General features: G+C 43.4%; 1 protein-coding gene across 1 annotated transcript in view; it reads left to right on the top strand.

Moving 5' to 3' along the window:
• LOC111221332 (ADAMTS-like protein 3) overlaps positions 1-23425 on the top strand; it is a 229564-nt gene that overhangs the window by 184862 nt on the left and 21277 nt on the right. Inside the window, exon 7 of the mRNA XM_022744695.1 lies at positions 15544-15670. Within this exon, the coding sequence (XP_022600416.1) occupies positions 15544-15670 (127 nt within the window). The remainder of the gene's footprint in view (positions 1-15543; positions 15671-23425) is intronic.

Genomic DNA, 23425 nt, shown 5'->3' with positions numbered 1-23425 from the left:
TGTAAAGGGTATAAATAGTCCAATTAAGAGAAAAAAAATATTCAACCAACTTAAAAAACTACACTGTTCTATAGCAATGATACAAGAGACTCATTTGACAGAAAAAGAGCACTGAAAATTAAGGAGAGAATGGGTGGATCAGATATATAGCTCCTCCTTCAAAAACGGGAGGGAAAGAGGAGTTGCTATCTTGCTAAATAAATCAGTTTATTTTAGCCATGAAAAAACAATTGAGGATAAAGAGGGTAGATATGTAATGGTAATAGGCACTATTGGAGGTACTAAAGTTACACTGGTTAATCTATATGCCCCGAACGAGGACTGTCCAAATTTCTTTAATAGACAGCTGCTGCTGCTGCTGGGGATCGAGCTGGCCTGGCTCGCGTCTGGATCTTGGGAGTGACAAGTGCTTTGCCGAGTTCTTCCAGGAAAAGCTGACGTCGGTACAATTTGCCAGCATTCCATTGCTGGTTGATTTCAGTCCACAGGACATAGGTATTGTAAGCAGACACGTCCACAATGTTGTAGAAAATCACCAAAGGCCAATGGGCAGTCTTGCACTGGCAGCTGTATGTTGCTGTGACTTTGTCCAGATTGTCAACTCCTCCTTTGGTGGAGTTATAATCCAGGATCATTTGTGGCTTCATGTCTTCTCTTGTGCTCAGAGATGCATCTGTGTGCATTGTACTCATTACAAGAACATTCTTGTTTCTCTTTGGGCAGTATGAAACAACTGTTGCTTTCTCAGTGAAAGCAAATATAGAGGAATGCAGAGGTCTGCCCTGCATCTTCAGAATTTCACTGGGAAGTTCTGGCTTATTTCTTCTGACTGTTCCCAACATGGTCAGCTTTCTCTTCTGAAGTTCATCTCCAAAGCGGTAGGATGTAAAGAAGTTGTCACATGTGATGTTATGACCTTGCAGCCCTTCACTCATCTCCAGCACCACATGCATCCCCTGATTCTTCTCAGATGTTCCTCCAGGTAGTTTTCCAGTGTATACTTGCATATTCCATGCATAGCTGGATTTTGCATCACAAGCTGCCCACATTTTGATGCCATACTTGGCAGGCTTGTTGGGCATGTACTGTCGGAAAGGACAGCACCCCCTGAATGGAACAAGGCGCTCATCTACAGTAACATGGGGACCGGGATTGTACAACAAAGGTAAAATTTCAACCCATTTATCCCACACATCTCTGATCGCAGCTAGTTTGTCTCTTTCACGTCGATCAGCTCTGGTGTCGCGGTTGTCAAAGCGGACCACACGAGATATCATGTGGAATGTCTCCAGAGACATTGTTGCACGAAAGATTGGCCTTCCATTCTCTTCATTCCATAGACTTGCAGTTGCTTCTCCCTTTGACCTGTACACTCCAGCTAATAACAGAACTCCAATGTAAGCATGCAAGTCAGTCTGATCCAGTGGCTTCCATTTCTCTTGAAACACACATCTCCCCTCCAAGTTGGTAATTTCCAGTATAATCCTCTCTATTGGTGGGGATATGAAGAGCTGAAATGCTGATTGAATCTCATCAACTCGTATGACAGCAAATCTTGTAGGACCGGGAGTCATTTTGATCACATTGGAAGATGACAGTCTGCCTCGGCTTTGGTGTGGTGATGTTGACCATTTTATATTACCGTCCTTAGATGCCCATGTCCCCTCTGTGGATGATGATTGCTGCATTCCTTGGTTTTCATCTGTTGGAGGGACAACGGCAGACTCGTCCTCTGAATCCTCCTCATCATAGGAAAATTGACAATCTGGATCAGCAATAACATTGTCCTCTGTCTCTGAAAGATCCTCTGTCTCTGAAATCTCTTCCTCTACATCACTATCCCAGTTCAAAATCTGTGATAAAGCTTCCTCAGCTATAATCCTTCGGGAGCTCATTTTTGGTGAGCTTGTCAAAAAGATGACATGAGAACAGTGACAAGGACAAGTGTGAGAAAGTTCCCTCTCTTCACACACCTGGGTCAAAATACAAGTACATCAAAGAGACATGTTTATTTTCGATCTGAACAGCTACTTACCCACATTAAAGTGTCTGGGTCAAAATGACCCGCAACATCATTTTTGTATACAAACTCTGCACAGACACTCCACTACACATCAAAGTGTCCAGATTTTACAAACCAGTTCATGACCCTAGATGAGGAAAAGTCACCAAATTTCATGAAGAAAAAAAAGGATAACCAGTACTTTGGTCAACACAAAAACTGAAATGGGTCAAATTGACCCTTAACATAATACAAGGGTTAAAATGATAGCATCTTTATTAGCAGACAAAGCAGAGGGAATTATTTTAATAGGTGGAGACTTTAATTGCATTTTGAGGCAGACTGTAGATAGGCTTCCAGCAGGAGTAGGCCCTATGTACAAGAAATCAATAACTCTTCATGCAATGATGGATGAACTAGGCCTGGTGGATGTCTGGCGCCACCTACATCCTAGAGAAAAGGACTATACTTTCATGTCACATGTACATGGCAGCCACTCTAGACTAGATATGTTTTTGATATCAGAAATGGATATTTGCAGATCTAGTGAATGTAACATAGAACCAATAACTATATCAGACCATGCTCTTGTAACTGTAAAGATACAGATAGGACCAAACAAACAGTTTAAATACTGGAGACTCAATGTATCATTATTAAACGATGAAGTAATTCAACACGAAATCCGTGAAAACCTAACAGACTATTTGAAATCTAATGATAATGACACAGTCTCCCCCTCTACTCTCTGGGAGGCAGCCAAAGTGGTGATGAGGGGCAACATAATTGCTATTTCATCCAGATTAAAAAAACAAAGACTAGCTCAGCAGGTTGAGTTAGAGAGGGAAATTAAAAAGCTAGAGGCACAGTATCAACAATCAAAAAAACACCAAGTTCTGGTATTAATAAAAGAGAAGAGACAGAAATTGGATGACCTATTGACCTACAAGGCAGAAGGAGCACTGCGATTTATCAACAGGAAGTACTACGAATTTGGTAACAGAGCAAGCCGCCTAATGGCCTTCCAGCTGCGTAAAGCTCAATCTAACAGAGTAGTGCATAAAATAAAATGCCCAAATAATAACCAGATGTTAACCCAACCAAAACATATCTCAGAGGCATTTGCTACTTATTACCAAAGCTGTATACAGCTGAAGATCAGCCTCTTAAAAAAGAAAAAATTGAATCCTTCGTTAATTCAATTAATTTAACCAGATTAACAGTAGAGGAGGCAGATACAATGACACGTCCAATTACAGAAGAAGAAATCAAGGAAAATATTCTTAGACTTAAAAATAACAAATCTCCAGGGGTAGATGGCCTTCCTGGAGAATATTATAAAACCCTGATAAATGAGTTAACTCCAGTTTTGTGTAGAGTCTATAACTACGCTCTAACAGAAGGACACCCCCCTGGGTCATGGTCAGATGCAGTGATAAGTGTTATTCATAAAGACAATAAAGACTTGACTCTATGTACATGCTTACCGCCCTATCAGTCTCCTATGTGTAGATCTTAAAATCTTGACTTCCATTATAGCAAATAGAATACAAAAATACATTAGAAAGCTTATAAAGCCAGACCAGACGGGTTTTATTAACAATAGACAGGGAACTAATAATGTAAGAAGAGCCTTGAACTTACAGTCACTTGCAGCCAAGAGGGACACCCCGTCAATGCTTCTCAGCTTAGACGCTGAGAAGGCATTCAACAGGGTCGACTGGACCTTCTTAGAACAGACTCTCAGCAAAATGGGTTTCAATGATATCTTTGTGAGGTGGATCAAAACTTTTTATAAAAACCCAAGATCCAGAGTTAGAGTAAACGGGCATTGCTCGGAATTCTTCCCGCTGGGACGAGGCACACGTCAAGGAGATGCTTTGTCACCCTCTTTATTTGCTCTCAGCATTGAACCGCTAGCCGAACTGATAAGATCTGATCCTCTCATACAGGGAATACTTGATGAAGGAAATAAGCAGCATAAACTGGCACTTTTCGCAGATGATATATTAATATTTTTGGAAAATCCTATTACCTCTGTCCCCGCTCTCCTACATGACCTTAATGAATACAGTAAAATATCAGGCTATAAAGTTAATACGAACAAATCTGAAGCCATGATGATCGTTGGGGACTGGCCCTCCCAGTTAGATGACCTGGTCTCTTTCAGAAGATCCAGTCAAGTATTCAGATATCTTGGTGTTTTTCTCACACCTAAGACCACACAATTATTTTCCTTTAATTATGATAAACTGATCAAAGAAATTAAAAAGGATCTAAATAGATGGGATTTGCTCCCCTTGTCACTCTTTGGCAGAATAGAGTCTGTGAGAATGAATATCCTACCAAGACTACTATTTTTGTTTCAGTCCCTCCCTATTTTAGTACCACAATCTATATTTAAGTCATTAGAAAAATTAATATCAAAATTAATTTGGCAAAACCAAAGACCAAGAATACGGTTGAAAGTACTGATGTCAGCAAAGGAGAAAGGAGGCTTGAACCTACCTAATCTAAAATTTTACTACTGGGCAGCTCAGCTGCGAGCAGTGGTGGCATGGGTGGTCGGGGACTTAGAGAATGGATGGGTCTCTATTAGGGGTGGGCGATATGACGATATTAGATCGTGAAGGATTACAACGTGAAGACGATCTTTCAAACTGCAGAGATCGTGGGATCGTCTAGGGCACATTCTATAAATTGCAGTTCTATGCTGATGCACCGACGCAGCAGACATATTGACGTCGTCAACCTGACTGACCAATCATAGCGAATTACGGGCAGTGACGCACTTTCCTACCCGCCTCCTTGTTTGTGTGTGTAGCGGTAGCACATGGAGAGCGATGGCTGAAAGCCAAACGGAGTTGGTCGCTAAAAAAAATTCCACCATCTACCATCTGTACAAAATGTCTATAGCAGTGGTTCTCAACCTTTTCCAACTCAGCCCCCTTCAAAATCCAAAATCCCAAAAATGTTGGTGGCACACATCCAACCCCATAATAAGATGGAGGCCAAACAATACTTTCTCAGGGCACATTTTATTTTAATAACAATGAAACACTCAGCATTGAACTGAAACCAGGGGAAGCTCAATTTTTTTTTCTGTTTGACGGAGGAGCACCATTTGTCTCTGACTCTTTCCTTTTAATTCCTGTTGCTAACCAGCTATCCATTTTGATTCTTCAGTTTTTGCCATGGATGTGATCTTTTAGTGAAAAATAAGACTAAGATAGCAAACAAGTCTTAATACACAAACAAGCCTAAAAAAGCAATGCAAGGACATTTTTAACATTTGACATTTTTAAAGATAGATCAATAGATGGATTGATAGATAGCAAGATAGAGGGATAGATACTTTATTTAAAAACAAACATTGCTCTTCTATGTTTTAAAGATCATTTAATTTTAAAACATTTTAAGTATAGTGTGTTTAGTATACTGTGATTACATTTATTATACACTATATTGCACATAAAAGTACATGAAAGTACAACTATGCATTAAAGCCAACCTACACACTGTTGCACACTGTGCTCACTTTGACTGTAAAGCTTTGGACTTTACTCACAGAGTGTAGACTGCTGCACCAAGCACTGTAAACTGTCAAGGTCAGTCACTATGCGGGTAAGGCTGGACCCAAAATGCAGCCAACACAGGGGGATGAGGTGCAAACAGGTTTATTAACTTAAAGAGCTTTACATAACACTGGTGTAGCACAGGGAAACGTAAGAACTTAAACAACCAGCAACACCACCAGATGATGACAAATCCAGAGATAAACAGATGAACCAACACAGACAAAGGGGAGCACAAAGACTATATAGACAAGGGAGGCAAAGGTGAAACACATTAGGGTGGGGCAGAAAATCACCACACAGGAACAGGACCAAGACAGGAAGTAAAAACATTGAGACACACAAGGAAACCAATTACAAAATAAAACAGGAAGTGACAAAAGTCCAAACTAACAAAAAATGTCTGCCATGGCAAACCATGACAGTACCCCCCCCCCTTAAGGGTCGGATTCCAGACGACCCTCAAAAAACAAACACTAAGTCAGGCGGGAGGAGGGATCCAGGGGCCAGTGTACAGACGGGAAGGCCACCAGGCCATGGAAATAGCCTGGGACCACAAGGGCAGAGCTGGACAGCATCCTCTGATGCTCAGGGACAAAACAGGGCAACTCAGGGGGACGGCTCAGAGGCCTTATGGACAGGCTGGGCAGTTCAGTGGGGCGACCCGGAGGTCGGGTCAACGGACGGAGCTGCTCCGGAGGGCAAGCAGGATGACAGTGGCGAAGACGGTGTCTCTCCAGAGGTCGAGCCGGAGGATGGCGTCGCCCCTCTGGAGGGCGAGCAGGAGGATGGCAGCGAAGATGGGTTCTCTCTGGAGGTCGAGGCGGAGGCCAGTGTGACAGGCGTAGCCCCTCTGGAGGGCAAGCAGGATGACAGCGGCGAAGACGGTGTCTCTCCGAAGGTCGAGCCGGAGGATGGCGTCGCCCCTCTGGAGGGCAAGCAGGAGACCGGCATGGCAGGCAGAGCTCCTTCAGAGGGTGATCAGGAACCGACTGGGTAACAGGGACAGGAGTCAGCTGGGCTGCCGACAGAATAAGAGGAGCAGGTATCAGCCGGACCACCGGTTGCGAATCAGGATCAGGTGTTGGCCGGACCACTGACTGGGAACCAGAATCGGGAGTCAGCTGGACCACCAACAGGACAGGAGGAGCAGGTGTCGGCTGGACCACTGGCTGGGAACCAGAATCGGGTGTCAGCTGGACCACCAACAGGACAGGAGGAGCAGAATTTGGCCGGACCACTGACTGGGAACCAGAATCACGAGCCAGCTGGATCGCCGATAGGACACAAGGAGCAGGTGTCGGCCAGACCACTGACTGGAAAACAGAATCAGGAGTCAGCTGGGCCGCTAACAGGACACGAGGAACAGGATTCAGCTGGACCGCGGACAGGGAATCAGGATTAGGTGTCAGCCAGACCACTGACTGGGAACCAGAATCAGGAATCAGCTGGGCTGCCGTCAGGACACGACGAACAGGATTCAGCCAGACCGCCGACAGGAAATGAGGAGCAGGAGTCGGCCGAGCCGCTGAATGGGAATAAGGAGTCGGCCAGACCACTGACTGCGAATCAGAATCAGAGGTCAGCTGGGCTGCCGACAGGAAACGAGGAACAGGGATCGGCCGGACCGCTGACTGGGAACCAGAATTGGGTGTCAGCTGGACTGCCGACAGGCAAGGAAGAGCAGAATTCGGCTGGACCACTGATTGGAAACCAGAATCAGGAGTCAGCTGGGCCATCGGCAGGACACTAGGAAAAGGATTCGGCCGGATCGCCAACAGGACACGTAGAGCAGGAATTGGCTGGACCGCCAACAGGAAATGAGGAGCAGGAGTCGGCCGGACCACTGACTGGGAACCAGAATCAGGAGTCAGCTGGGCTGCCAACAGGACACAAGGAACAGGGTTCGGCCGGACCGCCGACAGGAAATGAGGAGCAGGAGTCGGCCGGACCACTGACTGGGAACCAGAACCACTGGCTGGGAACCAGAATCGGGTGTCAGCTGGACCACCAACAGGACAGGAGGAGCAGAATTTGGCCGGACCACTGACTGGGAACCAGAATCACGAGCCAGCTGGATCGCCGATAGGACACAAGGAGCAGGTGTCAGCCAGACCACTGACTGGGAAACAGAATCAGCAGTCAGCTGGGCCGCCAACAGGACACGAGGAACAGAATTCGGCTGGACCGCCGACAGGGAATCAGGATTAGGCGTCAGTCAGACCACTGACTGGGAACCAGAATCAGGAGTTAGCTGGGCCGCCAACAGGACAGGGGGTGCAGGAGAGACATTGTCCAATACACCTGACTCAGGAGCCAGGGAGGAATCGACCGGGACCCCTCACGCTGAGACAGCTGATGCGTCAGCCAGGATGGTCGACCCGGGAATTGAGGCAGGAGCCGATGAAACACCAACTGGGACCCCCGACGCTGGAACAGTTGATGCGTCAGCCAAGGTAGTTGGCGAGGGCTCCTGACCACAAGGGAGCAGAGGCTCTGGACAGTGGGGTAGCTGGGGCTTGGGCTGGAAGCTGGGGACCTTGGACTGTGGCTTGGGCCGGAAGCGAGGAACCTGGGGCTTGGGTCGAGGCCGAGTCTCCCTGTAGCGACGGGAGCCATGATGACCTCGCCTTCCTGGGTACCGCGAAACCCCGTAAAAATAGCCAGACGAGTTCCCTTGAAAGGGGACTTGTCAGGGTCGTCCAGGTCCGAGTCAGAGAGGGGATCAGCCAGCATGCAAAGGGGCCTGAAGACCGACGGGGGTGCTGGCTTGGAGGGTTGAGGCAACCTCAAAAAAGACATGAAGCTGGCGTAGGCCACTGGGTCCATTTCCTTGTTTGGTTTGTACTGTCAAGGTCAGTCACTACGCGGGTAAGGCTGAAACCCAAATGCAGCCAACACAGGGGGATGAGGTGCAAATAGGTTTATTAACTTAACAAAGTGCTTACACAACACTGGTGTAGCACAGGGAAACATAAGAACTTAAACAACCGGCAACATGAACAGACCGAGGACAAACCAGACATGAACAAGCAGTGAAACCAGATGATGACAAACCCAGAGATAAACAGACGAACCAACACAGACAAAGGGAAGCACAAAGACTATATAGACAAGGGAGGCAAGGGTGATTGAACAGAGGTGAAACACATTAGGGCGGGGCAGACAATCACCACACAGAAACAAGACCAAGACAGGAAGTAAAAACATTGAGACACACAAGGAAACCAATTACAAAATAAAACAGGAAGTGACATAAGTCCAAACAAACTAACAAAAAGTGTCTGCCATGGCAAACCATGACATAAGCTATATATGTAGTATTATTTTTATATTGTTTTTTTCTCATGTCTAACATTTCAACTGTAATTTATACTTGTTAGATTCACCTACCTCTTTTTAATATACAGACTTGTTTTCTGACTGTTAAAGTTATAATCTGTAACTTTTCCACATTAAAATGTCTAAAAACGTGTAAAAAAATGTTCCACATGTGTTCCTACATTATCCCAAATTTGAACAGCAATTTTCAAACCTAGACAAATCTGTGATTGTAATCATGGTAACAGTCCATTTCATTTGGGTCATTCGGATAGATAGATAGATAGATAGATAGATAGATAGATAGATAGATAGATAGATAGATAGATAGATACTTTATTTATCCCCTAGGGGAAATTCATGTGTCCATTAGCTCATTGTTGATAATAATAATAAAAAGTTAATAATGAATAAAAAATAACGATTACATTAGTCCACTTCCTTTGGCTGAGGTGTTCTACAGCCTGATGGCAGTCGGAACAAAGGATCTCCTGAACCTCTCTGTTCTGCAGTGAGATGAGATGTTTCCTGCAACTGTAGCTGCTTCTCTTTCCCTCCAGAATGTTGTGGAGAGGATGGTTGGTATTGTCTAAGATGGCCTCCATCTTACATTGCATACGTCTCTCCACAACAGTCCTGAGTGTGCATGTGCAGCATTTCACTGCAGACATCAAAGGACTTGAGCCTCCTGCTCCTTCCGGTAGATAAATTTTCAGAGCTGTTTCTCTGTCCTGCCAGAATATTGTGGAGAGGGTGGACTCCAGACTCCTGCCAAGCACAGACCTGGGCCTCCTGAGGAAAAAGAGCTGGCTCTGCCTTCCAGTAGATGGCATCCGTGTTCAGGGACCAGTCCATTTTACTGTTCAGGAGCACACCTAGGTATTTATAAGTGTGCACCACCTCAATGTCCTTCCCTCGAATGTTGAGTGGCTGAAGGGCGGGCCTAGACCTCCTCAAGTCCATGACCATCTCCTTGGTCTTGGAGGTGTTCAGTAGGAGGCAGTTCTTGTTGCTCCATTCACTGAAGGCCATCGTCAGATCCCTGCACTCCTCTTCCTGCCAATTCCTGATACGCACCACAATAGCTGTGTCATCCGAGTATTTCAGGATGTGGCAGGACTCAGAGTTGTATTTAAAGTCCACCGTATACAGGGTGAACAGGAACGGAGCCAGAACAGTCCCCTGTGGAGCCCCAGTGCTGCTCATCACTGTCCCTGAGACAGTTACCCAGCCTGACGTGCTGTGGTCGTCTTGTCAGGTAATCCACAATCCAGGATGTGAAGCAGGGATCCACCCCCATCCCTTCCAGTTTGTCTTTAAGAATGGGGGGTTGGATGGTGTTAAATGCACTTGAAAAATCAAAGAACATAATCCTCATGTAACTACCTGGCTCATCCAAGTAAGAATAGGCTGGTGGAGCATGTAAAGGACGACGGTATCATCCACTCCAACATGTTCCTTGTTGGCAAACTGTAGTAGACCATAGTATTAGAACACTTAGCACTGGGAAGGTGTCTGCTGTTTGGCAAGGACCCAGGTATCAGAAAAACCTGGCACAAATGGAACTAATTTCCTACAGGACAGGAAAGTCTCCCCCTCCACTGTGGTTATGGTTTTGCTTTGTTTGACTGATGAGATAGAATCTGCCTGAGTAAAATTGCAATTTGTTGAGAAACTCGATTTACTCCGGCTGCTTCTGTTGCATCATTAAACTGAAAATGCTTCTTACAACCAGACCAGGTTCTTCACAGCGATAATGGGAGATGTATGATGGATGTGTGCTCAAACAGCAGCTTCTGCCCACCCTGACATACAGAGAGGGTCCTGGGCAAGGCAGGGATGAAATGGCATCATCCGCTGATAGAGGCAATAGCACAGGAAGGAGTGCTGGATAGATGTTACAGTGTTTGACAGTGATTGAATGAGGCCAATCCTTTCTCTAGTGCATGTGTATGGATTAATAATACACAACACAGCAACATGAAATCCAGCTGTACACAAGGAGAAGAGAAAATAAATACAAGTCCTGGGAGTAAAGTGTAAGAGAGCTGCAATGTGCACTGCTGTGTATCCATGTGTATGAGTCACTTTGTTGTGTCACAGTAACTCAGCATGACAACCCTCAGCATATCTACATTAGGCTGTGTGTCTGTATGTATATGCATGAGAGAAGTAGTAAATTAAATAAAACCCAGGTGACCTGCAAACCAGACTTTTGTAGTGGAATAGAAATTACTGGTCTCACAGCTCAGTCTTTACAACAGAACTTTTTTTTTTTTTTAAGACAAAGTGCAACTAAATATTTATGACTTATTGAAATGATTCAATAGAAAATGTGAAAGTATACAGTCTGGGTTCCATATCTCCAGTGTGCCACGAACACAACACATTGCAGTTGGCCGGATAAACTTCATGCTATAACGGAGGAGAACCATAATGATGAACACAAGTGAGGATATTGCTTTTCACTTTAATTACTATTTACATGCATTGGAAATAAAATCCCCCTTTGTTTGGCAGTCATCTTTCATCTGGGCGTCATTGCTTCATCCCATAGATAATGAGAATATTTTACATGGAGATTTGAGCTTCAGTTTAGGTTAGTGAAAATTCACCATCTATAATTAGAGGAATCTCTGTCTGTCAGTTTATCTGTCTGTGTGTCTGTCGATAACCACTTATTCAACGGCTTCAGACTCAGCAGGTGTGTTGCTGAGGAACCAAGGCAGTGTTGAGTCTGTCAACTGCAGTACAGTGCAGTCCCTGCAGTACAAGCAGACAGAGACGCCAGGTCAAGGAGGCCTACACTGCTTCAGCTCTACCACCAGTTGGCAGATCAGATCATAATCTGGTTTCTCTTCAGCCTTCCTACAAACCCTGTGTACTGAGGCAGGCTGCAACCACCTGCTCATTCAGGAACTGGACCCCAGAGGCCAGTGAGTCTCTAAAAGAATGTTTTCATTGCACAGATTGGAATGTCCTGTTGGAATCACAGGAAAATGATAAAAGCAAGGACCCTGGCCTTGATAGAATGGTTGAATGTACCACAGACTACATTAACTTCTGTATGGACACTGTAATACCAGCAAGGATTGTACACTGCTTTCCAAACAACAAACCCTGGATCACCAGTAACATCAAGACCCTCCTCAACCAGAAAAAGGAGGCCTTCAGGGATGGAAACAGGGAGAAGCTCAGGTGTGTGCAACATGAGCTGAAGAGAAGATTAAAGCAGGCGAAGGAGGACTATAAAAAGAAAGTAAAGAGGAAGCTTCAGCACAACAACACCAGAGAGGTGTGGAAGGGGATGAGGACCATCACTGGCTATAAAGACAAGAACAGCCAGGCAACATCAGGTGATGTGGACAAGGCCAATGAGTTCAACCTTTTCTCCAACAGGTGTGACACAGCCTCACCTGTTCTCTCTCCCACTGCTTCAGCTGCAGCTTCTCCTACGGCATCTCCTCCACAACCTGACACTGCAGCTGCAACTCCCTCCATACTGGGGTCAAGTCTTCTGTCCTTTACAGTGGAGGAGGTGAGGGCGGAGGTCAAGAGGCTACGCCCTGGAAAAGCAACAGGCCGGATGGTGTGTGTCCGAGGCTGTTAAAGGACTGTGCAGCCCAGCTGGCTGAGCCTCTCCAGAGGATCTTTAACTTAAGCCTACAAACAGGGAGGGTCCCGGTCCTGTGGAAAACATCATGTCTTGTTCCAGTCCCTAAAGTAGGAAGACCGGCTGAGATAAATGACTACAGACTGGTGGCTCTCACATCACACATCATGAAGACCCTGGAGCAGCTGCTTCTCCATCTTCTGAAGCCACAGGTTGAACATGCACTTGACCCCCCACAGTGCGCCTACAAGGAACATATTGGAGTGGAAGATGCCACCCTTTACATGCTCCACTGGCCCATTCTTACTTGGATGAGTCAGGTAGTTACATGACGATTATGATATTTGATTTTTCATCATCCAACCCCCCATTCTTAAAGACAAGCTGAAAGGGATGGGTCGTGGATCCCTGCTTCAGGTCTTAGATTGTGGATTACCTGACAAGACGACCACAGTACGTCAGGCTGGGTAACTGTGTCTCAAGGACAGTGATGAGCAGCACTGGGGCTCCACAGGGGACTGTTCTGGCTCCGTTCCTGTTCACCCTGTATACGGTGGACTTTAAATACAACTCTGAGTCCTGCCACATCCTGAAATACTCGGATGACACAGCTATTGTGGCACGTATCAGGAATTGGCAGGAAGAGGAGTACAGGGATCTGATGATGGCCTTCAGTGAATGGAACGGAAAGAACTGCCTCCTACTGAACACCCTCCAAGACCAAGGAGATGGTCATGGACTTTGGGAGGTCTAGGCCCACCCTTCAGCCAGTCAAAATTCGAGGGAAGGACATTGAGGTGGTGCACACTTATAAATACCTAGGTGTGCACCTGGACAGTGAACTGGACTGGTCCCTGAACACGGATGCCATATACCTGAAGGGTCAGAGCCGGCTCTTTTTCCTCACGAGGTTCAGGTCCTTTGACGTCTGCAGTGAAATGCTGCACATGTTTTATCAGTCAGTGGTGGCCAGCGTACTTTTTTATGCTGTAGTCTGCTGGGGCAGCAGCATGTCTGACATGAACACAAAGAGACTGGACAAGCTGGTAAAAAAGTGAGTCTGGACTCACTCAGGACTGTTGTGGAGAGATAAGGCTTATATCTCCATCTCCTAGCCTTTAGCTTAGCCCTGGCTCTGCATCCACGGTATGGCTTCTTCAGCTGAGTACATTATTTTTTCCATCGTCAGACGAAACAACGACGTACAAAAAAAACATCAATCGACAAAAAATATACTAATATATACAAATATATTGCAAAAACTATGAGCTACATGGACTTGCTGCCATTTGTTGTCAATGCATCATTCGAATGAAGGAGGTTCTATTGAAAAAGAATACCGGACTTTATTTATTTAAAAAAAAACTGAACAAATGAACGTGAACTAGTTCATTTTTGGAACTGTGAACTTAGTTCAAAATTTTAAAAAATTAACTTTTAACATGAGCTAGTTCATTTTCATCTGTATGAACTGAACATGTTCTTTTTAAGTGTGAACTGGCACAACACTGTCCAAGGCAGCAATAGCAACATTTGCGGAACAAATTCATTGTGTTTCGGCAATTCACAGTATTGGTAACAACAAACTAACGATATCATGTCTACTGTAGCTGAATATGTAGCATCAAGTTACTTAGACACGGGGAGAAGAAAATCCAGTTCTGAGTCCAGCTGGACTGTAAATGGACTGTATTTATACTCACTCAAAGCACTTTACACTACTAGTCACATTCACCCATTCACAGAACATTCATACAGCACTTTGCTCTACATATATCGCCCTCTTCTACCATACACATTCGCACACTGATGATAAATCGGGGGCAATTTGGGGTTCAGCGGTTCTTGCCCAACTTCTTTACCACTGATTAGTGGATGATACACTCTACCTCCTGAGCCTCCTGACCACAGCCGCCCTCTAAGCAGCTCGTTCTCCATCTCTGTAAAGCCAGTCAGTAAGTGCACAAGCACAGGAAGTTGCTTCTCAATTCACCTCAAAGGGGATTTATTCTCATAGACATTGTTGATATGTGACATCTAGTCACTCCCCACAAGGACACGCCGCACTCATCAGGGAGTAATGATAGGGAGTAATAATAATGAGTAATGATAATACATTCCACTTTAGGGGAACCTAGACTCAGAGCCTACAGGCAGGTGGTGGATGTATGGAAAACTATGCTGTTGTCACATTTAAATGTGCTGCCACGTTTGTATCAGGTGCATCTCACTGGGATTTTGGAAACAGTGCTTGCACAGTAATACTGGGATCACACTTAATTTTTCATGCATTTGTTTTACTCGAGATAGACTACAAGGATCATGTGACCTTAAAAGAGATAATGAGATGAAACTGATTTTACAAGCTTCTCTTATTTTGTTGATCATGTTTTTGTTATTTATGTTATTTATTTGAATTTTAACATAGAGCAGCTGTGTGGGAGGATTACAAGGAGGGCAGCAGCTTGAATGGGTCACCACACACCACCATAGTACATACATTTAGCATTTGTGATGCTGTGAATGTAGAAATAGTTGGTATGGTAGTGGTTGCCATACCAACCTGCTACAGTAACATACTCATGTTTAGAAAGCAGGTTTAAAGGAAAACTGTGGTTCATTACAGTCTGGGTTTTATTGTTTTAGTTCAGCTGTGAAAGACTGTACCAACCAAAGTTACTGCTGACAGCTGACAACATGGCAGTGTCATCAGTGGAGAAAGAAACACAAGCAATCTTACAGGTTGTAAACCTGTCACCTGGTTAAACAAAATTTGACGTGCTGTACTTGTGTCCTGACTATGTTTTCTATGACTGGAATGAGGACATGTTGTGTCAATTTTAACATGTTGTAAACATGATGATACTGAACGTATCAGTTTAATGGTCATAGAAAACATGTTTGTTTTCCTTCACACTGGACAAGCTGGAATCTACCAATATTTGATATTTTTATTTGATAAAATACTTGAAATTATTTGCTGATTGTTGAAATAACTATTTTCTGTATGTGTATGTGAAATGTGTGTGCAGGAGGTGGGCTGTGATCGGCAGCTGGCCAGTGGTGCCAGGGAAGATAACTGTGGCATCTGTGGTGGTGACGGCTCCACATGCAGGCTGGTTCGAGGACAGGCCCTACCCCACCTGACACCAGAACAATGTAGGTATCTGACCACCGGCTTGGCAATGATGGATTTGTGTCCAGCTCACATACATGTCTTTATTCACTCTGGTTCCATTTATCAGCTTCATGTTCCCAAGCTAAGAAACAATACTTAACACAATGGACTTTAAATACCCTTACACCTTGTTCCCCACTTTAAATGTTTGCTTTCTGGGTCATTTTAGAGCCAACTTCTCAGCTCAGGTCTATATCTCTCTGCTGGTTTCATAAGCACAGATGAAACATGTCTATGTCCCTGCCCAGCCTTCCTCCCAGTCATGTGTAGAAGGTTTATAACAAAGCTGGATATCTGTCTGCTGTGACTCTGGGCTCTAACTTGTCTTGGCTGCGTGTCAGTGGTTGCTGAGTTGGCTACAGGTCTTCAGGAGCTTTCTCAGTCTCCAGCATTTATTTAGCCTGGACTATTAAAATGTCATCTGGCTACTGCGTAAAAGGAAGAACCAAGCAGAAAATGTTTGTTTGGAAATGGCTTTTAATCAGTTTCCATCTTAGTTTTAGAAAAGCACTGATCATTCAGTGATTTGCAAGAGATAGAAAAGTGCTGATGAGAAGATCAGTGTTAACTGCTTGCTGTAGTTCTCTAGAATAAATTGCAAAAAGTTGCTTTATTCAGGAAACGATAACAATATAGAGACACATCTTCACTTGCTATGATTAGCAAGTCTACAAAGTCTAGACATTTAGGAAAAGTGTGGACATTTTTCTCCATTGCCTTGATCTGAAGGGCAAAACTCCAGCTCCAGCATTATTTGTAGTATAAAGAACAACTTTATTCAACTATGAGAGCGATGTGTTGTGGCTCAAGGCATGGATGAGGGTCAACCCCAATGAGAGGTGTTTCTCTACCCTGCTTCCATTGTTTTAATGGAGATGAAGGTTATATAGATTGTTGGAAAATTAACAGGAACCTCTTACAATGGTACAATCCAGTCTAACTACACCAAAGTCTCAGCTTCAGAAATGACCACGGAGCTGAATCAATGTGTTTCTGTTATTTTGTCCAGCAAATATACAGTACACAGGCGTGAGAATGGTTTTAAATGACAAGCACAATTGTATCCTTTTCCCAAGAAGGAGCAGTTCTTGTGGTCAGCATTTTGTCAGAGGCTTGGCATTTGGCATTTATCAGACTCATTTGTAAGCTTTGCATTCACTTTTGAAGTTTCAGTCTCATGTCCTCTCTGCTTGTCCTTCAGCTTTAATGCACCAAAAGCAGTGCGCTGATAAAGGAAACCAATTATGACCAGTTTGGTTTACCTTGGTTAGTGAGTTAATTTACCATTGCTGACACAGAGAGTATCACCTTTGTTCTCCCTCATCCATCATTCATGACTCTCCTGTTCATCAGTCACTGCATTTGGAATATGAATTGGCTGCAGTATTCTCTCAAGGTCCAGCAGACATGTAAAATGAGCTCAGAACTGTTTATCTGTGTTTCATTTCACCAATTTATTTTGATGGTCACTTTTTTAAAATACATGGCTTTACTTTTAATCACCATTTTTAAACAGAAAAAATGCAAATGACTGTAGCTGAATTTATTTCATTGCTTCCATAAAATTAGGATATTACAGATGCAGTTTCCAAGAATGATTATGTTAGTGGGCAAAGCCTCACGGCTGGCAGCAAGAACACCTTAATTGTTTGAGCTCAGCACTCAGTTGTTGCCAGAAGGAAAAGTAAGTTTCATAAAATGTGGAAAATAGAATTAACACTCCATTTGTCTATAAATGTCTCGCCTTATTAAAACACCTCCTCATTCATACACAGAGGGAGAAACACTTCTTATGTGAGAATTCAGAAAGTATTTTTGCAGGCTGAAAAACAGAATTGCTCCCACAGCAGTAAATACTTGAGATAGTTTAGCTCTGTGCTTGTTGTGTACACTGTGAGCATAACCTGAAGAGAGTCTCATGATTGACTACTTAGCAAAGCTCACTGATATTTAACAGCAAACATGAATGATATTCAGGTCTGAGGAGCTGATCAGTGCCGCAGGTGTGAAGCAGCCAGATTAAGAGATGGCAGTGAATTTAGTGCAGTGGTCTCCAATGTTATACTTTCTACATCTGTGAGTACATGAATGTCCATGAAGGTCCACAAGGGTCTGTGTGACGCAAATGTCTTCATCTGAAGGTGTACACAAGGCTCTGGTGTGGAAGTCCATGGACCCTCCAATCTCTTATGTCTGCACAGTCACTACAATGCAAGGGTACCAACTGTACATGAGATGGAAAGCAAACATCGACGCTGAGTTTGAAGAGAGCAGGATGATAAAAGCAGGGCAATGATGTTGATGGTAGACATCTTAGCATTTCAGCTACAGAGGCAAAATCTGAGGGTGTATCCATGTCTGTGTCCAAAACTGCATTGAAGTCAATCGGCTCATTTAGATCATTCAAGTTCCGACATTTGTCACTGTTAATTAAATTTTGAAACTAAGTGATAGCCACCAAAGCTAATGTTGCTACAACAACATCCTATGTAGCATCATAACTGTGAATGTGATAACCTATTTATATTAACATGGCTGCTATCCCGCAGTTTACCTAATTACAAATGAATCATTTATAATTCATTTGTGTACACAAGTGGAAAGATGTAATCCCTCTGCCACCTGCCAGAATAAGGACATGTTATTATATTATTTAGCAGTTTACTAGTTCAGAGGGTCATTTCTCCTTTCAAGATATATACACATTTCTGAAACTTCCCTCAACAGCTGTTCAGTCTTAAAACAATTTTTTACAGTAGGCTACATGTTCCAGTAGACCCAATGATGACAAAAATCTTCCTCTTGTACTGTTGTTCTTACAACTTGCGGTCCTCACAGAGACAGACATGTATGTGAGTGCACACATGCACACACGCACGCACGCACGCACGCACACACACATACGTACACTGAAAAAGAACTCACACTGTAATCTTTAATGTTTTGATCACTGGTTTCACTGCTCACTTTCAGTCCCTGGATATATTCACTTTATAGCTTCTTGTATCTCCCCTCATCTTCTATAGTTCATTACACTGGTTGACATTACACTGAAGATTCAAGGTCAAAATGAACTGGCAAAACTTCGTTGCTCACTTGATGTTAAGTTGCCAAACAAATAATAGCATTGAATGGGACATTTGTCTGCCAGCTTTAATCTGTGAAGAGGACCAAATACAATGGAACAGAGTGATCTCAGCCTTTGATTGGACATTTGACAATTGTTCGTTGACGTGCAGATAGGATGGGTTTTCTTAGCTTGTCAGGGATATAGATTAATGCTCAACAAATGAGATTTCAGGAAGTGGGCACCATAGTTTGTTACAGCAGTAACACATACAACAAGTAAATAAATAAATAAATGTGGCTCAGTGAGTCCGTGATTTTTTTCACGGATCAGACCTAAATGTGAACTGTATTGAAAATGTTGGTTGATTTGATGAGATTGGAGTGAATATGGGGATTTCAGGGTGCTGTAGTTTCCTACAGCAAGACTGTTGTATTTGTAAGTGAAAAAAAATATTTGTAATTTGATTTTTAAAAAATTGTAAAGCTAAAAATTAAAGCTACTTGGGGAGCAGTGGAAAAGCTGTAAACAAAACACGTGGCATGTTACATCAAATAGCAGATGTGTTAGCAAACTGTTTCAGAGCAACATTATGTTTCATAATTAGTTATGTTTGTGGGAGGAGTCACGTGATGCAGCGAAGGTAGACGGACGTGCCACCGAGAGCTCCCGACAACACCTAGTTAAAATTATCCTTTAACTAATTTATGTCACCCAGACTCTGAATCCAAGTTGATCTAAAGTTAGTGCATGGAACTCAGGTCCAAAGGAAGACAAAGCTACCATACAAAACCTTCACTCACGATGGCTACATAGGAGGCTAACGCTAGCCCCAAACATCAACACGGCGAGCATGGCGAGGGAAGTCGAAACCCAGATGAGAGCACGGCCTACATTCTCAGAGAGATCCGAGAAGGAAACCAAAAACTCGCCTCCCAATTTGATTCCAAGCTGACAGAGATAAACTCTGCCATTACACATCTGGATAAAACCATAACCAGCCTTGTCACGAGAGTAACAGAGGCGGAGGGCCGCATCAGCATGGCGGAGGATACACTAGTGGGCCTGGACAAAACGGTGCTTCAACTACACAAACAGAATGACTACCTGCTCGAAAAAGTTGACCAACTTGAAAACTACAGCAGGCGTAATAACATTCGAGTCATCAATCTACCGGAGGGTTATGAAGGCACGAACCCGGTGAAGTTTTTCACTGACTGGCTCCCCTCCCTTCTGGGTCTGGACAATTTCTCTGAACCCATCATCATAGAGCGAGCACACAGAGCACTCTTCCCCAAACCACCACCCGATAAGAAGCCGAGACCCATCATAATCAGATTCCTGAGGTACCAAGACAGAGAGAGGATCCTGCGTGCGGCAGCTTCAAAGGAAAGAAACACCATTCAACATGATGGCGCACCTGTTATGCTGTTCCCTGACGTGAGCCCCGCTGTCGCCAGACGCCGGAAAGAATACGACCAGGTGAAGAAAGAACTCGTGGCCAGGAAAGTACCTTTTGCACTGCTCCATCCTGCAACGTTGAGAATTCTCCACGACGGCCAACGGCGATTCTTCAAAACACCAAAAGAAGCAATGACATTCATTCATAAACTACATCCTGAACGTGAGAGCGGACCGGAGTAAGTTGATTGACAGCTGATGGTGCGTTCATTGATGCGGAGGGATAACTAAGTTCACTGGACACTTTTGAACGGTTTGTATAACCTATCAATATAGTTAAAATTTCGACTAAATCTTCATTTTACTTTAATGATAGAGAGTATTCTGGACACAACATCTGACAGCACAGATGCTGTAACTTAACCTGACCCACCTTATTTATCATTACATTGCTTATATTTGACCAATGTTCTTACTTTTAAAGAGCTGTTCTTGCTCTTGGTCTAAATCTAATTTGAATTGCTACCAGCAAACTACATAATGAGCGTTACTTGGATTAATGGCAGGTTACTACAATAGGCTGTCAGCCACCTCTCACAGAAGAGTTAAGGTATTAACCCCCGAACTGGGTGTCTGTCGATGTAGCTGCAAAGTAGTGTTACTGTAGATCTACACTTGGGGATATCAAACACGCAACTCTGCATAAAAAGGGACTTGCACTGTATCTGTTCAATGTCAGTGCTGATACGGGAGGGAATTAGAATCGTTCTACCTTTTGAGGGATGGGCCCTTCTCTTTTCATTTTCCTTTTTTACATTTTCCTTTTTTACATGTCATTTTGTTTTGATTATCATCACCATGTTACCTGACGTAATATTGGAATATCTCAGCCCAAAACTGTACTATATCAATACACCAAAGCCTAAACTAACAACGTCTCTATCCAGTATCATTATAAAGTAACAACATGGCTAAGGTAGTGAAATTTACATCATTTAATGCAAACGGGCTGAATGGGCCAGTTAAATGGAAAAGAGTCTATGATTATTTGAAAAGGTTGAAAACTGAGATAGCATTTATACAAGAAAGCCATCTTACCAAAACCGAACATCTAAAGCTAAAAAGGGAATGGGTAGGGCAAGTATATGCATCTTCATTCAATTCAAGAGCAAGGGGGACGGCTATATTACCACATAAAAATTTACCATTTTCTATGGAGAAAAACGTTTCCGATCCAGCAGGGCGATATGTATTGATTCAGGGCACTATGTACTCTGAAACCTGGACGTTCTTAAACGTGTATGCCCCAAATTATGATGATCACTCCTTTATTCAAGAATTGTTTCTTAAAGTGCCTGAATGCTCTGGAAACATACTGATAGGAGGAGACTTTAACTTTTGCCTCGACCCAGTACTAGATAGGTCCTCAACCACTGCAGTGACAAGGACTAAAGCAACCAAAACCACAATGACCTTTATGAAAGACCTAAACCTTTGTGACGTCTGGAGACACCTCCACCCCACAACTAGGGACTACTCCTTCTATTCATGTCCACATAATTCCCATACAAGGATCGATTTTTTTCTTACATTTAACTGTTTAACTCATAGAGTCTTGGAATCAGAGTACTTACCTAGGATCCTCTCAGACCACTCCCCACTGACGCTTTCATTGCTAATACCGGAAAAAGTGCAGGGACCATACAGATGGCAACTGAACCAGACTCTGCTCAAGAAACCTGAGTTTTGTCAATTTATGAGGGACCAAATTAAGATTTTTTCTGAAACTAACTATCCCTCATCCCCCAATAGCTTTGTATTGTGGGACACAATGAAAGCCTACTTAAGAGGGCAGATAATTTCTTAAACCAATGGCCTAAAGAAAAAACACATAGCTGAAATTAATAAGCTGGAAAAAGAGATCTTACATTTGGCATCAAATGTCATGCTCCAGAGACACATATCGAACACTAGTAAGCAAAAAGCTAAAATATAACATGTTGAACACTTACAGAATAGAACGAAATATCCTTAGAACCAAACAGAGATATTATGAGTTGGGGGAAAAGGCACAGAAAGTTCTGGCTTGGCAGCTGAAGAAAGAGGAGACTTCGAGAGCTATCAATTCCATAGAAACCGAAAATGGGAATGTGACAGGAAACCCTAAAGAAATTAATGATTGTTTTAAACACTACTACACTTCATTATACACATCTGAATCCCCAGATGATCTAAGCCTGATCGATTAATTTCTATCAAAAGTCAAGCTACCGAGATTAACGGAGGAGGACCAGGAGGAAATAAGTTGTCCCCTCACTCAAAAAGAAATCGAAAAGGCCATTTCCTCATTGAATTCTAATAAATCACCTGGTGAAGATGGTTTCCCACCTGAATTTTATAAGGAGTTTAAAGACCTGCTTCTCCCTCTTTTTATTGATGTTGTGAAATTGGCATCTGAAACTCAAACCCTGCCGAATCCTTCTCAGTAGCCCTAGTAACAGTTATCTATAAGAAAAACAAAAATCCCCAAAAATGCTCCTCCTACAGGCCGATTAGCCTTCTTAATACAGACTTTAAGATTATTTCTAAAGCCCTGACCAATAGATTAAACAGGCTCTTCCCCAAACTGATCAATAAAGACCAAACAGGTTTCATAAACAAACGACTCTCATCCGACAACCTCCGCAGATTCTTTAACATTATTCATGTGGCAAACACCAGAAATGAACCAACTGTTGCACTATCATTAGATGCGGAAAAGGCCTTTGACCGCCTTAAATGGCCATATCTTCTTGGGGTCTTGGACAGTTTCGGGTTCGGCGCGTCTTTCATTAATTGGGTTAAAACCCTATACCACAAACCACAGGCAAAGGTAGTCACAAATGGAATAACTTCAACTCCCATTACACTACAAAGAAGCAGCAGACAGGGTTGTCCACTCTCCGCTGGACTATTTGTCCTGGCACTAGAGCCTCTGGCACAAGCAGTGAGACAGGATCCAGACATAAAAGGTGTCCAGGTTGGTCAAATAAACCACAAAATCAGTCTATTTGCTGATTGTAGTGGCCCACTTGGAATTACCACACAAGATGCAGAGAGCTTCGACTGGTGTTCGACTTTTATTCTCTCCTCCTTTCACCACTGGCATTTTAACACCTTCTGACACCGTGAAAACTATGAAAGTGGACAGAAATACAAATGTCATGGTACCAGATTTCCGTAAATAATACGTAGAAATCATGTTCACATTTTTAACTTAAACGATACA

This window comes from Seriola dumerili, unplaced genomic scaffold (assembly GCF_002260705.1).
Source record: "Seriola dumerili isolate Sdu_G_001 unplaced genomic scaffold, Sdu_1.0 BDQW01000003.1, whole genome shotgun sequence".
Taxonomy (NCBI): Eukaryota; Metazoa; Chordata; class Actinopteri; order Carangiformes; family Carangidae; genus Seriola; species Seriola dumerili.
The sequence above is the reverse complement of the archived record's forward strand: the minus strand, read 5'-3'. Positions and strand labels throughout refer to the sequence as shown.